Source organism: Ctenocephalides felis, unplaced genomic scaffold, assembly GCF_003426905.1.
Source record: "Ctenocephalides felis isolate EL2017-DRISC unplaced genomic scaffold, ASM342690v1 CF-g0.4_SCAFFOLD_02200, whole genome shotgun sequence".
Lineage (NCBI taxonomy): Eukaryota > Metazoa > Arthropoda > Insecta > Siphonaptera > Pulicidae > Ctenocephalides > Ctenocephalides felis.
The window spans coordinates 1,391-15,630 of record NW_020538354.1 but is presented as its reverse complement, the minus strand read 5'-3'; the positions used below and the strand labels follow the sequence as shown (position 1 = coordinate 15,630).

The 14,240-nt window shown below is 33.4% G+C and overlaps 2 protein-coding genes across 2 annotated transcripts; both read right to left on the bottom strand.

Annotated features, from left to right (window-relative positions):
• Nucleotides 1–7,946: 7,946 nt before the first annotated feature.
• On the bottom strand, nucleotides 7,947–8,721 carry LOC113380534 (putative nuclease HARBI1). Its single transcript, XM_026619730.1, has 3 exons — nucleotides 8,699–8,721; nucleotides 8,348–8,615; nucleotides 7,947–8,279 (listed from the first exon to the last, which is right to left on the bottom strand). Exons 1-3 carry the CDS (start codon nucleotides 8,719–8,721, stop codon nucleotides 7,947–7,949), a joined length of 624 nt encoding a protein of 207 aa, XP_026475515.1.
• Nucleotides 8,722–13,099: 4,378 nt separating this feature from the next.
• On the bottom strand, nucleotides 13,100–13,876 carry LOC113380533 (zinc finger BED domain-containing protein 4-like). The gene has a single exon (XM_026619729.1). It carries the CDS (start codon nucleotides 13,874–13,876, stop codon nucleotides 13,100–13,102), a length of 777 nt encoding a protein of 258 aa, XP_026475514.1.
• Between the last annotated feature and the right edge of the window lie 364 nt (nucleotides 13,877–14,240).

Below are 14,240 nucleotides of genomic sequence, written 5' to 3'. Positions count from 1 at the left end.
CCAAATCTACTAAGATTGCATCCATCATCAACTTACTAGATCATGCCACCCTTCTTTCTCATCCATCACATTGGGAAAAAAATATTAATTTGATATATTCTACCCTTCAAAATAATTCCTATCCACTACAACTTTTACGCTCAGTAATAAATAATAGATTACCCTTTCTTCGTAATAAATTCCGTACATCTTCCTTATTTACCTCCCAATCACAACAAAATAGTATCATTTCACAAAACCTTAACCCTGTTCCTGAAAATTCACTATCTCTCAATTCCTTCATCTCATTACGACTGCCTTTTCCACTCACAGAAAAAACTTTTTTCATCCGTTGGTCTGAAGCTAGTGTGTTCGACTGGACGCACTCTCACAGACTTATACACTAATTTAAAAACTCCTACTCCTATTTCCCGCACGTCAAACGTCGTATATGTCATTGATTGTAATGATTGTTCAAGCTGTTATGTTGGAGAAACTTCACAATTTCTCTCAAAAAGAATGCGCCAACACGAACTTAATAGTTTGAACAGGAAACAAAATAAAACCATGATCACCGAACATGTCTCCAAATTTAAACATTCTTTTAATTTCACCAATCCAAGAGTTATTTATCGAGAAGCCAACACTTTACGCAGAAAGTTCGCTGAGAGTATTTTCATACAAATATTACCTGCTATTAACAAATGATTTGATTCGGCTTCTCTTTGCAATATTTACCGCGATGCTTCAAATAATTTTTTCAATATGCGCAATACATCCTAACATTTCTTTTATGTATATATATATCAAGATATATATATATATATATATGTATGTGTATATATGTGTATATGTGCATGTATATATATGTTTACATGTATATGTTTGTAGATATATATGTGTATGCACATGTGTATGTATATGTATATATATGTATATGTGTTTACATATATGTTGTATATTTATATGTGTGCATGTGTTTGCATATATCTGTATGTATATGTGTATGCATATATACATTTATTGTTTTGCGTATATATACATATATATGTTATGTTATAATTTTTTATATAACTATTATCGTTCCATAACTATTATCGTTTTTCAGTTAATATCTATACTTTTTCTTAATAAATTTCTCTTCATCAGTTCAAGTCGAACCCTCGACGCGGACGGACGTGTGAAAGTGAATGCTCTCGCGTCAAATTATTATACTGTGTATGTAAACCATAATCAAAGTACGAAATTAATGTAGTTTTTACAAACATTAAATAAGTGATATTTCTTATAACAGTGTACTTAACTTGTATAGTAATTAGTGTGTTGACATTACACATTTTTGTGCCACCCTTATGGGGGCACAATGAACAAACTTTCTCTTACTAAAACAAATAATATATTACATGAAGATTTGCAAACATGTTCGGATCAAACCACAGAAAAATTACGTCCCAATTTATCAAATAATTTGAACGGAAATTCGATTAATTGCCAAGAAAATATGGATATTGAACAAACTATTCCAAAACCGATGCCTCGGAAAAGCGTGAAAATTCATATAGAAAATCCAACTAAGCAGACCCGGACCCCATCAGAAAACTCAGTTTTGAACGATTCTTCATCTTGTTTAGATAATGTTCATCCTGTGTCAATTTCACACAACCAACAACCATCGACCTCCAAACAAGGATCAAAAGTCATGAGCTTCGAAGAATGGATTGAGGTTAAGTACAAAAAACATAAAGCAAATAAACCTGCAGAGTATTGGTTAAACCCTACATTAACCAGCAATTCCTTTGAAATTTTAAATGAAGTTCAAGAGCCAACAGAGAAAGAAGTAGTATCAAAACCACCGCCAATTTTTGTCCATGATGTTAAAGACATCAGACCTTTGTCAATTTTACTAGAAACACACGCCAAAGGTAACTATACTAACAAAATTGTTGGTACAGATCAAGTCAGAATACAGTTGAGTTCTGCACAGCTATATAACAAAATTTTGAACCTTTTAAAAATTAGAAACACACAGATGCACTCTTTTCAAAGCAAGACCAACCGAACATTTAAAGTAGTCATTAGAAATATTCACTTCAGCACCGATATAAAAGACATCAAAATTGAATCTCATGGACACAAAGTTGTGTATATAGCCAACATCAAGCACAGATTTACTCGTGCTCCACTGCATATGTTTATGGTAGAATTGGAACAAAACATTAACAACAAAGACATCTACAACATAGAATTTTTGAATAGAATTAAAGTTAAAATTGAGCCCAAAAATCCAACAAGAGAAATTGTACAGTGTACAAAATGTCAACGTTATGGTCACACTAAATCGTATTGTTTCAGAGACGCAAGATGTGTGAAATGTGCTGGCGATCATCCCAGTAAAAAATGCGAATGGACAGATCGCATCAACAAAAACGTCAAATGCGTACTTTGTAATGAAAATCACCCAGCCAACTACAAAGGTTGTAAGGAATACAAACAATTATTTGCTCAAAGATTTCCCCCAATTCGCACCAGATATTATCCAACAGAAAATACTATAAACAGACCGTCATATGTTCAATCTAATAAATCGTACGCGCAAGCCACAAACCCAATAGATCAAATTATGCCAGATCCAAATGTCTGCAACCAGCAACAAGCTAATTCCGACATTGCTGAGCTAAAAACTATGATAAAGGATTTAGTAGGCCAAATTAGTATCATACTGAATTTACTAACCACCGTCGCTTCAAAATTAAAATGAATAGTAACTCATTAATAATTGGAATCTGGAATGCCAATGGTCTTGCTCAACATAGGCAAGAATTAGAAATATTTTTAATAGAATACAAAATAGATATTATGTTGATCTCAGAAACCCACTTTATAAACTTAAACTATTTCAAATTAAACAATTATAATTTTTACAACACTAATCATCCGGATGGAACAGCTCACGGTGGAACTGCTATAATAATAAGAAAAAACATCAAACATTACCAAAACAAATCTGTCAATGAGCATTTTATACAAGCCACATCACTAACGATTCAACAACAAACTGATAATTTAACAATATCTGCAATTTACTGTCCACCAAAACACAAGATCACCTGTGAACAATTTGAAAAATTTTTCGGAACACTTCAGAGAAAATTCATCGCGGGAGGAGACTTCAACGCGAAGCATACCTTTTGGGGATCTCGATTGGCAAACCCAAGGGGCAACGAACTTCATAAAACCGTCCAGAAACACGGGCTAACGACCCTATCTACTGGCGAGCCCACATACTGGCCGAGTGATCTGCGCAAATTACCTGATCTATTAGATTTCTGCGTCCTGAAAGGTATAGCAAATGAACACATTCAGGCTAAATCTTGTCTTGATCTAAGTTCTGACCACACACCGATAATAGTCACATACAGTACAAAAATTTTAGAAGACAAGAAAAATGATTTTTTAACTAACAAGTATACAAACTGGGAATTATTCCGAAACATTATAGAGCAAAATCTTAACTGTAATATACCATTGAAAAACAAACATGACCTGAAAAATGCTGTTGATAAATTTAGTGCAATTGTAATAGATGCAGCTAGAAAAAGTACCCCCCCACAAATTAAAAAGAAAATCCACACTTGCTCCATAGACACCAAAGCTCTTATTGCAGAGAAAAGGAGGCTAAGAAAAAGATGGCAGCTAACCAGATCTCCACAAGACAAAACGCAGTTGAACAGAATGTCTAAATTGATTAAACAACAGATAACAACGTTCAAAAACGACCAATTTCAAGACTTTCTATCCCATTTAACAATATCAGATCATTCGATTTGGAAAGCCACAAAAAACTTAAAACGACCTGCCATTACTATACCTCCAATTAGAAAACTGGATAACACTTGGGCACGCAGTGATTTAGAAAAAGCAGAATATTTCTCGGCTTACTTCAAGGAAGTTTTTACACCAAATTCTTCAAAATCCTCGGAACAAGAAGAAAAATTTATTTTTGATTCTTTGAAAGAAGTTCAGTCAAATTTTTCATCAAACATCATTATCAAAGTTCCAGAAATTACAAATGAAATCCGAAGGGCAAAATCTGCAAAAGCACCTGGCGTAGACAACATTAATATTAATATACTTAAAGAGCTTCCCTACAAAGCCTACCGTTTCATAACAATCCTGTTTAACGGTATAATAAGACTTAAATCATATCCCGATCAATGGAAAATTGCTAAAATCATAATTATTCCGAAGCCTGGTAAAAATCCAAATGAAGTCCAAAGTTATAGACCAATTAGTTTACTTCCAACGTTATCCAAAATATTTGAAAAGGTCTTAATTAGTAAAATAAAACCATTTATTTATGATAGCAAAGTTATCCCTGAGCATCAATTTGGATTTTTAGAAAAACATGGCACACCAGAGCAAATTCATAGAATTGTCGACAATATAAACAAGGCTTACCAAAACAAGAACTACTGTTCAGCTGTTTTCCTCGATATTAGTCAGGCATTTGATAAGGTGTGGCATCCCGGCCTACTTTACAAAATAAAAAATGCATTCCCGATTGATATATACCTAATAATAAAGTCCTACCTGGAAGGTAGAACATTCTTTGTTAGTGTAAGGGGTGAAACATCTTCATTACATCCTGTCAGATCTGGTGTGCCTCAAGGTAGTGTCATTGGGCCACTATTATACCTCATATACACTGCGGACCTACCACAGAAAGAAGACATTTTGACAGCAACATATGCAGACGACACAGGCATAATGGCAACACATGAAGATCCCATAATCACATCAAAAATGCTCCAGGATCATCTTGACGTGATACAAAAATGGTTAAGCTTGTGGAGAATAGAAGTTAACAGCAGCAAGTCAAAACACATCACTTTCACTCTTTGCAAAGGGACATGTCCTGCAGTAAGACTTAATGACAAAGTTATAGACCAAGCAGATACAGTCAAATATCTAGGTTTACACCTGGATAAGAGACTAACCTGGAAAGAACACATTAAGAAAAAGAGAAAGCAGCTTGAAGAAACCAGAAGAAGATATCATTGGCTCCTTGGACGAAAATCAAAACTTGACACTCATAATAAAATTTACCTCTATAAAGCCATCATCAAACCAATTTGGACATACGGCATACAGCTATGGGGATCAACTTCCAACTCAAACGCTTTAATAATTCAAAGATTTCAAAACAGGTTATTAAAAGAAATTCTGAAAGCACCAAAGTATGTTCCAAATTGGTTAATACACAAAGACTCAGGCACCAGCACAGTTAAGGATGAAATAATCGCTTACTCACACAAATATAAAAATCGCCTAGCTGACCACCCGAACTTGCTCGCGAGAAAACTTCAAATCAACTCTACCAGGGCCCGATTAAAAAGAAAATTTCTTCTGCACTAATCAACAATAGATGAGACCATTCGACAAATCACTGGCAATGGTCAGATGATTTGTATTTTGCCAACGCCTTCAGTTTCATGTCAAATATTTTACTTGTTGTCCGTTTCAGGACAGTTGTAAAAATTATTAAAATAAAAAAAAAAAAAAAAAAAAAAAAAATTCTCTTCATCACATATTTTTTCATTTTTACATTGTCTATCATGGTTATATTATGGGTGCGTTCGACTTGGACGCTTACGCGCTGTGAGCGCGCCGTGAGCGCGCTTTCATCGTTCGACTTGGCGCTGTGAGTGTAGCATAAGTACGCTCGTAGCATCATCGTAGGATGCTCGTAGCACATATTTTGCGCTCACATATGCTCACGCCACAGAGGTAGGGCAGCGTGAGCGTGAGCGTCAGTTGTTTTTACTGTCTGTCAAAACGAATGCAACTTAAGAATATGCTAACCCTAATTTCATTTTTTTCATAGTTCAATAATTACGCAAAAATGGCGAGTTGTGCATTACAATTATTTTCTGTTGATCTATTTGATTCAGAAACAAATAAAAATTAAAGAATTACTGTTACGGATCAAGAATTAGAGCGACTACGAACAGGTATATATCAATTTATTAATTAAAAGGGAAAATATTCAAGATTTTTATTACGTTTGGTTGAAGGTTTTATTACGTTAACGTAAGGATGAAGTTTTGTTTCAATTTTGCTTTTTTACACCCTTAAAAGGCTAGAACATTTAGAATTATAGACTTTAGAATTATAGAATTATAGATTAGAATTAAGAATTAAAATACTATCTATACTAGATATAAACAAGATTGACCCTATTAGTTAAATATGACTCTTATACTTAATTTCTTATATAAAATGTGATATTTTAAAATAAAATAATATGAAATAGATATAGGCATAAATGTATAAAGCAATCCATAATCTCTTATACCAGGCACCCCCGCCTGTCTGAGAATAGGATATATCAAATGTTTATATTGCTAAATAAATAAAAAAAAAAAATCTACTTTGTTTTAATCCTTAAGTAATAAGTGACTTAATCGATTCCATCAATTGTTGTACTATTTAAAAATCTTATTTTTTTGGGTGAAATGGCTTATATTAATTTCAGATGCAACTTTTGTAAGATTGAAAATACTAGAGGCTAAACAATCTGCTCGTATTGTTAGCGATAGGTTTCATTAATATTTTGGGTTTTAATATCCATGAAATTGTTAAATACTTTAAAATAATTTGATTGTCATGATAAGTTTAAATTTGTATTATTAATTCAATTTTCATCTACGCAATGGTAAATATTTAGAAACCGAAATAGATGAACCTGAAACTTCACAATCTTTTTTAAATGGCGATGTAAGTATTGAATTCATGAAAATTGAAAGTGAAGAATCAGGTAATTTTAATCAGGACAAAACAAAATCGATTAATATGCATATAATTCAACAGCCAATTGTTTATTACAGCGTTTAAATGGCCCCACGAAGCAATTCTTTTGCTTCTCGATGAATACGAAAAACGACAAATGAATTTTATCAGTGGGAAAATGTTGCAAAAGAAATTATGACAGGAAATTAGTGCAGTACTGAATACTCACGGATACATCATCACAGGTCTTCAGTGTTTATCCAAGTTTTCAGGGATGAAAAAGACCTATAAGAAAATAAGAGACCACAATAACAAGTCTGGAAATTCAGCTAAGTATTGGCCATATCTGACTGTAAGGGTAACTCTGTTTATATTTCCAGAAAACCATAATTTTTGAAATTTTTTATTTTTTAAGTTAATGGATGATCTGATCGGGAATAAACCTTCAATAACACCTGTATCGACTTGCTCTTCAACTGGGAAAAAAAGGACTTTATCCGAAGCTAGTTGCGGGAGTAGCAGTAGCAGTAACATGGATATTGAAGCAAACCGTAAGGATATTTAATTTGTTTTGAGGATTTCTCTATGCTAATAATATAATTTTTTTTTGGCAGGAAAAAAAGCAAAAAGTACCCCCGCTAGCGATGTAATTGCTGCATTAGAAGAAAGGTCTAGGATAAGCGAAGAAAATGAGGACCGTCGCTTCAGGGAATACATGGCGTTTAAAGAACAAAAAGCTAAAGAATCAAATAAATATAAACAACAAGCTTTAGAGTTATTAGAAAAGCTTGTAAAAGCTAATTCTAATTCTAATAATGCTAATTTACATGATTAAATAATTTATTAAATGTATATTATTATTTGATTTTTAATTTACAATTTTCTTGTGTATATAATTATAAAAATCTTATCATAGTTTGTTCATGTTCATTTCTCATAATTGTAATTTTTAGCTATTGAAATGACTTATAGTTGCTTTCATTAAACATTTCTTATAATTAATTGCTCACATATACGATTTCGTTTATCAACACCAGCAGCAGGTAAAATTCTATTATAATAAATTTCATTTATGTTTCCAATTTGTTTCTTTTACTTCCTCCACCGGTAATTCATCGTTTTTTAATAAACATATATTATGCATGACACAACAAGCGATTATGTACTCAAGAATTAAATCAGTTCGATTCATGTCGAGAACTGTCAGTAAACTGCGAAATCTTTTTTTTAAGTAATCCAAATGCACGTTCAATTGCTATACGTGCAGATGAATGACAAAAATTATAATTTTTTTGTCTTGCTGATAAGTGCCCATTATCTCGATATGGTGTAAGTAAATGTTTGTGAAGAGGGTAAGCTGCATCGCCGACTAAATGAGATTCGTTCGGGAATTTATGTTCATCGTTGAGGTAATCATTCACTTCTGACAGACGTAATACCCGTGCGTCATGTACAGAACCAACTATTCCAGCATAACAATGAATAAATTTACATCGAGCATCACAAATAGCCTATTTTTGAACAAACAGTAAAAATGAATATTTACAAATGTTGTTAATTCACATGACTGCTTACTTACTTGTAATTGAATTGAATGATGTCTTTTTCTGTTGACATAACATTCCGGATGCTCTCGAGGTGCAGGTATATTTATATGTGTTCCGTCAATTGCACCGATAACATTGGGAAAGCCGCTTGTAGCTTCAAATTCAGTAGAAATTTCAGCAAGCTTTTCATTTTCAGGCCAGATAATACAATTTGGAGCTATTTCGACTAGAGCTAATGTAACCCTTCGCACACTCCACCACGCTGTTGCAAAACTGACACCAAACCTTTGGCAAATTGAGCTTAAAGAACAATGTATTAGGTTAATATTTAATTTTTAATAATTATAGTTATTCAAAATATAAGTAAGATTTTTTAATTATACGGATACGAATCTGGGGTAGCCATTTTCCATAAAGCGATAAATAATTGTTTGTCTGGTGATTTCACATCCTGGGGTTTTTCTGATCAACGATGGTTCAATTTTTTCACGAACAAAATCAAATGTTGATCGGAACAGTCTAAAATTTAAAAACATATTATTTGCATGTAATTAAACTGAAGGGTTAAGATAATTTTTTGTTAACTAAATCCTCAAATTGAAATAAATATTTACCTAAAATGAGATTTAAATTCATTATCTGAAAATGCTGGTATAACCTCTTCCACAAAGTTTTTTATTCTTGGTATAGTTTCTTTTTTTAAAGATAAATTCAAATGAGCTTCGCAATACTTCCATTCCATATCATTATCACTATCTTCAATCATATCAAACTCATCACTATCATCAGACTCATCATTGATAATTTCTAATAAATTATTTATAATTTGACAGACAGCTGCCGCCATTTTGATGCTTATTGACGCTCACAGTATCCAAAACGAACGGAATTTAGTTATCGGTTCTGAGCGCTTATCGGCCAAGTCGAACGCTAAAAATTCGTGCTTATAAGCGTGAGCGCTCACAGCGCGTAAGCGTCCAAGTCGAACGCACCCTATGTTTTTTATATTTTCATTTTGATCCACATAGTGTGTTTAACCGTTGATTATGGATGTATATTTTTTCTATGTTCCTACTGCGCATGATCGCTGAGAAAATCTTCGCAATATGAAACCACTAAAATTCTCTCTATCCCGTTCTCTCATCCAATGACGATACAGTTTCCACTATTTTCCGCAAGCACGTAAGCACACATTTTACTCTCGTAAAATGTGTACGCACACACACGTAACACATTTTCCAAACTGACAACATGTTCGTTTTATTTGGAATTATTTGGAATAAGCTTTTTTATAATAAAATATATAAGGTTGTCAAATATCTCCCTTTCGCTTTTTTGCTCTTTATTCAATGCTTTATAAAAAGTGTTACAGTGATCGGATTTAGTTCAAATATGCGCCGTTTTGTTCGATAATCTGTTTCCATCTAGACGGCAACTTCATAATACCTCCCTCGTAGAGATGCCCCCCTCCTTATTTGCGAAGAACTCGGACAGCCACTTTTCACAAGCCTCTTTTGAGTTCAACTTTACACCACCAAGGGCATTCGCCATGGACAGGAACAGGTGGTAATCACTTGGCGCTATGTCCGGGCTATATGGTAGATGCGATAAAACCTCCCATCCGAGCTCCCGTAGCTTCTGACGAGTCATCAACGAAGTGTGTGGTCTGGCGTTGTCCTGGTGAAACACTACACCCTTCCCGTTGGCCAATTCTGGACGCTTCTGGTCGATCGCCTGCTTCAAGCGGTCCAGTTGTTCGCAGTAGATGGTAGAATTTAGCATCTGGCCATATGGGAGCAGCTCATAGTGGATGATTCCCTTCCAATCCCACCAAACACACAGCAAAACCTCCCTGGCCATCAATCCCGGCTTGGCCACTGTTTGGGACGATTCACCGGCCTTCGACCACGACCGTTTTCGCTTGATATTGTCGTATGATATCCATTTTTCGTCGCCAGTCACCATCCGCTTCAAGAATGGGTCGAGTTCGTTCCGTTTCAGCAGCATATCGCAGGCGTTGATTCGGTCCAGAAGGTTTTTTTGCGTCAAATCATGCGGCACCCAAACATCAAGCTTTTTTTTGTATCCAGCCTTCTGCAGATGGTTTAAAATGGTTTGGTGACTAACTCCCATCTCCTGGGCGATGTCACGAGATGCCACATGCCGGTCTAACTCGATGTATTCCATGATTTGATCGGTATTTGTCGTCACAGGTCTTCCGCCGGCTGGCTTATCCATGGTGTCGTTTTCACCGGCTCTGAATCGTCGAAACCATTCCTCCGCGGTTCGAAGTGATAGAGTACCATCCCCCAAAACACCATTAATCTCACGGAACGTTTCTCTAGCGGATTTGCCTTTAACGAAGGAAAACTTTAAAATAGCGCGAATTTCGGCGTTAGTGAACTCCATGTTTACACGTCTATAACTGTTGAACGCAATATCCAAACTAATCATGCATAGCGTCGTTTTGTAGGTTATGTCAAGACCTTTTAAATTATGTATAGTATTGCCAGATACGAGCTCTGTAGCGCTTTGTACATAGCCGCGAAATTCAAAAGACAAAAAGGCGGAAGGGAGATATATGACAACCTTTTATCATTTATTTTAATTTTACAATTTTTTAAATTTTCATAACTCGACGTTTCATCAATTTTTTATTTCATATTTATTTTTTTCGTGCAATTTTGTGTGTTTTTGTGTTATTTTTCAAAGTTTATTTGTATGGTGAGTTTCTTTACATTTGTTTATTTTATTGTTGTTTTTCATATATACTTTTCATATACATTGTTTTACTTATTTTTGTCTGTTAAATATGTATTTTTTATATTGTTTTAATTTGTAACCCTGAATTATTTAATTGTAGCACTGAAAATGGGTCAAATCAAGACCCGAAACGTATGTTCTCTAAATAAAAACATTTTTCATTAAAACTGTTTTTTAATTACTGGATGGATGCCCAAGAAACATTTTTATTATATATATATATATATATATATATATATATCTTATATATAAAATTCTTCTGTAACAATGTATGAATGGTTAATCCTCCTAAACTATAATACGGATTATCATGAATCTTCCTGAAGTTTGTTCGGCAAATTTTCTAGAATTTTTAGATTCATAGAAATATAGTTAGATTGTAAATACATGGAAAAAATTACAAAAACCGCTCATCATTGTTTGACCTTGAAAATATTTAAGGCATAGTTTGACATTAAAAACAAGTGAAGTCTGTCATTTGCCAAACATTTCTATTCACTTATAGGCTAAGACAATATTAAAATATAATATATTTATTATTAAGAATAAGAAAAATGTAATGTTTACATTGTTATTGCCGAAAAGCAGCTGAGACGTGCTAAAAATTAAAATAATATAATAAGATAGAGTCAACATGCGTCTGACAGGCGATGCAGTCTGCGCATGCGTCTCACGGTTGGATGTCAGTAGTGATGTGCCGACTCGAAAATTTCCTGATTCGAGTGATTCGAATCAGAAAAAAACCTGATTCGAATCATGATTCGAATCAATTCGAATCAAGTTCATATATGAACAATTATAATTTAAGACAAGAAATAATATCACTTTAATAATTTTATAAGTGAATTTATTAATTTAGTAAGCAATTAATTCCAAAAAGTGCAGAGATTAATACATTTATATTAATATATATAATAATAAACTTGCTACAAATATAACTAATGACTACAAATATTTTTCTGAATAATAAGAATTAAGGAATAATAGTTGATTTAATTTATTTGGTTGTAACCTATTCCGTCGTTGATTAGTCAACATGCCAGCCTTGGAAAATAAGCGCTCTGACGGAACGGATGTTGCCGGTATACATAAATATTTTTTCGCCATTTTATATAAAGCAGGATATATGTTTTTTCTTTCCTCCCAAAACTGAACAGGATCTTGCTTTCTATTCAAATATGGCAAATTTATATATTCTTGCAATAATCTTTCTGGAAGAGAGATTGAAGTTTGTTCTATTGTCTGAACCACACGCATATCAAAATTTTCCCAGATTTCATCATCTATATTAGGGTTTGACGCTTTGACGGTACTGATAATGGTTCATTATTTTCGGCCTCTTCAATATGTTCTGCCGTAGTCATTTCTTTTACTTCATCTAAAACCAAAGCCATTGCTTTATCCGCACAACTCTCTAATCCAAAGGCTTTTTTCTTATATCTGGAGTCAAGAATTGTTGCTTTTGCTGTAATTTCATCATTTTCTAAATAACCAAATCTTTGACTTATATTTCTCAACAAGATTTGTTGCAAATTCTTCCTGGCATTAGTTGTTGGCGTTCTTTTATTTATAGAATTTTTTACCCCTTGAATTATAGGTATTACACTGGATAAGGTGGGATAAAATTCACCTGACAATGTTTTGGTTGCAATTTCCAGTGGCTGTAGAATTTTCACACAATCTTCTAAAATAGCCCACTCAGCAAAACTCAGGTTTGGTGGAGGAGAATCTATTAAAGGCAAAGCTGCACATAGTGCAACTTTAACCTCAAAACTTTTCGAACATATAAAAAGTAGAATTCCATCTAGTTGGTATATCTTGTGATAAAGTAATAACATCTAAGTTCATTTGCTTTTGTAATCCTTGCAGAATACCTGACGATTTCACACTATGTTTAAAATGTGCTACAATCGCTCTAGGTTTTGTGATTGCGATAAGAAGTTCACAATTTTTTGTCTTTATCTAAACAATTTTTAACAACTAAATTTAATGTGTGAGCTACGCACGATAAATTTTTTTATTCAAAATAAAGTAATAGCTTTCTTCATATTCGGCGCATTATCAGTCACAACAATATCAACTTTATCAAAGATTTGCCATTCAATTAACACAGATTGTGATTGTGACGTGTGATTTTCTCTGAGTTCTATTGTTGCTATGACTAATGAATTTAATTTGCTATCTTTAATAAAATGAGCAGATGCGCTAAGAAAACTTTTCTGGCTATCGCTACTCCATATATCAGTCGTAATTGCAATGTTTTCGACAAATGTAAGTTTTGCCTTTGCTTCCGCACTATGCATTTCATATTTTTCCTCTAACATACGCGTGAGTACTTTTCTGGAAGGTAATACATAATCTGAATTTAGAATTCGCGAATACTTTTTAAATCCATCATTTTCCACTATCTGTATCGGTTGCATATCTAAAAGAATCATGTTCATTAAAGCATCATCGCCAGCTTTTTGATTAATTTTACCAGGAATAGTAAGCCGCATTTGTTTCAAACGTTTTGCAGGAGCCTCAGTACTCAAAATTGGTTGTGAGACATTTGGCACTACAGGTTGCGTTATAAGATTAACCACATTAACAGCAGATCTCACATTTTGAAATGTCACTGGATTAGCTGCTACAGCTTCACTATATTCAATAATATGTTTGTTTTTTAAATGATTAACGAGAGTGGTTGTACTTCCAGATTTACAATAGCTTAATGAGCACAATTTACACACCAGTTTATTATTATCAGCATTAATTGTGAAAAACTGCCAAGCGACGCTTGATTTAGTGGGAGGCATTTTTAATAATTATAATTAGCCAGTAAAAACAAAATCTATGTGAAAATCGGGAAAAGCAAACACACACTGACTCATAAAGTAACGATTGTAAACACAAATTACTATCGATTAAATATATTACAAAAATTATTAAATAATATTTAATAGACGGTCAAATAAATTTTCAAATGAATTTACAGTAAAATATAACCAAGCACTTCTCTTTCACTAAAGCATATAAAACAATATTCTTAATCTTACGTTGAACGAATGCATGTTTATATTATTGATTGTTTAGATCTAATCTAAACAGGGGGCTGAATCTAACGTCTTATGAATGACTTAAAAATCAATCCACTACTGTAAAGATTAATAATATTTCATT

Coding starts and splice junctions, on each gene's coding strand:
- LOC113380534 (XM_026619730.1), bottom strand. CDS start 8,721: ATGGCTACCCCAGATTCGTATCC. Junction 8,616..8,698: donor GCTACCCCAGATTCGTATCC/GTATAATTAAAA, acceptor TTGTTCTTTAAG/CTCAATTTGCCAAAGGTTTG. Junction 8,280..8,347: donor ATCATTCAATTCAATTACAA/GTAAGTAAGCAG, acceptor GTTCAAAAATAG/GCTATTTGTGATGCTCGATG.
- LOC113380533 (XM_026619729.1), bottom strand. CDS start 13,876: ATGCCTCCCACTAAATCAAGCGTCGCTTGGCAGTTTTTCACAATTAAT.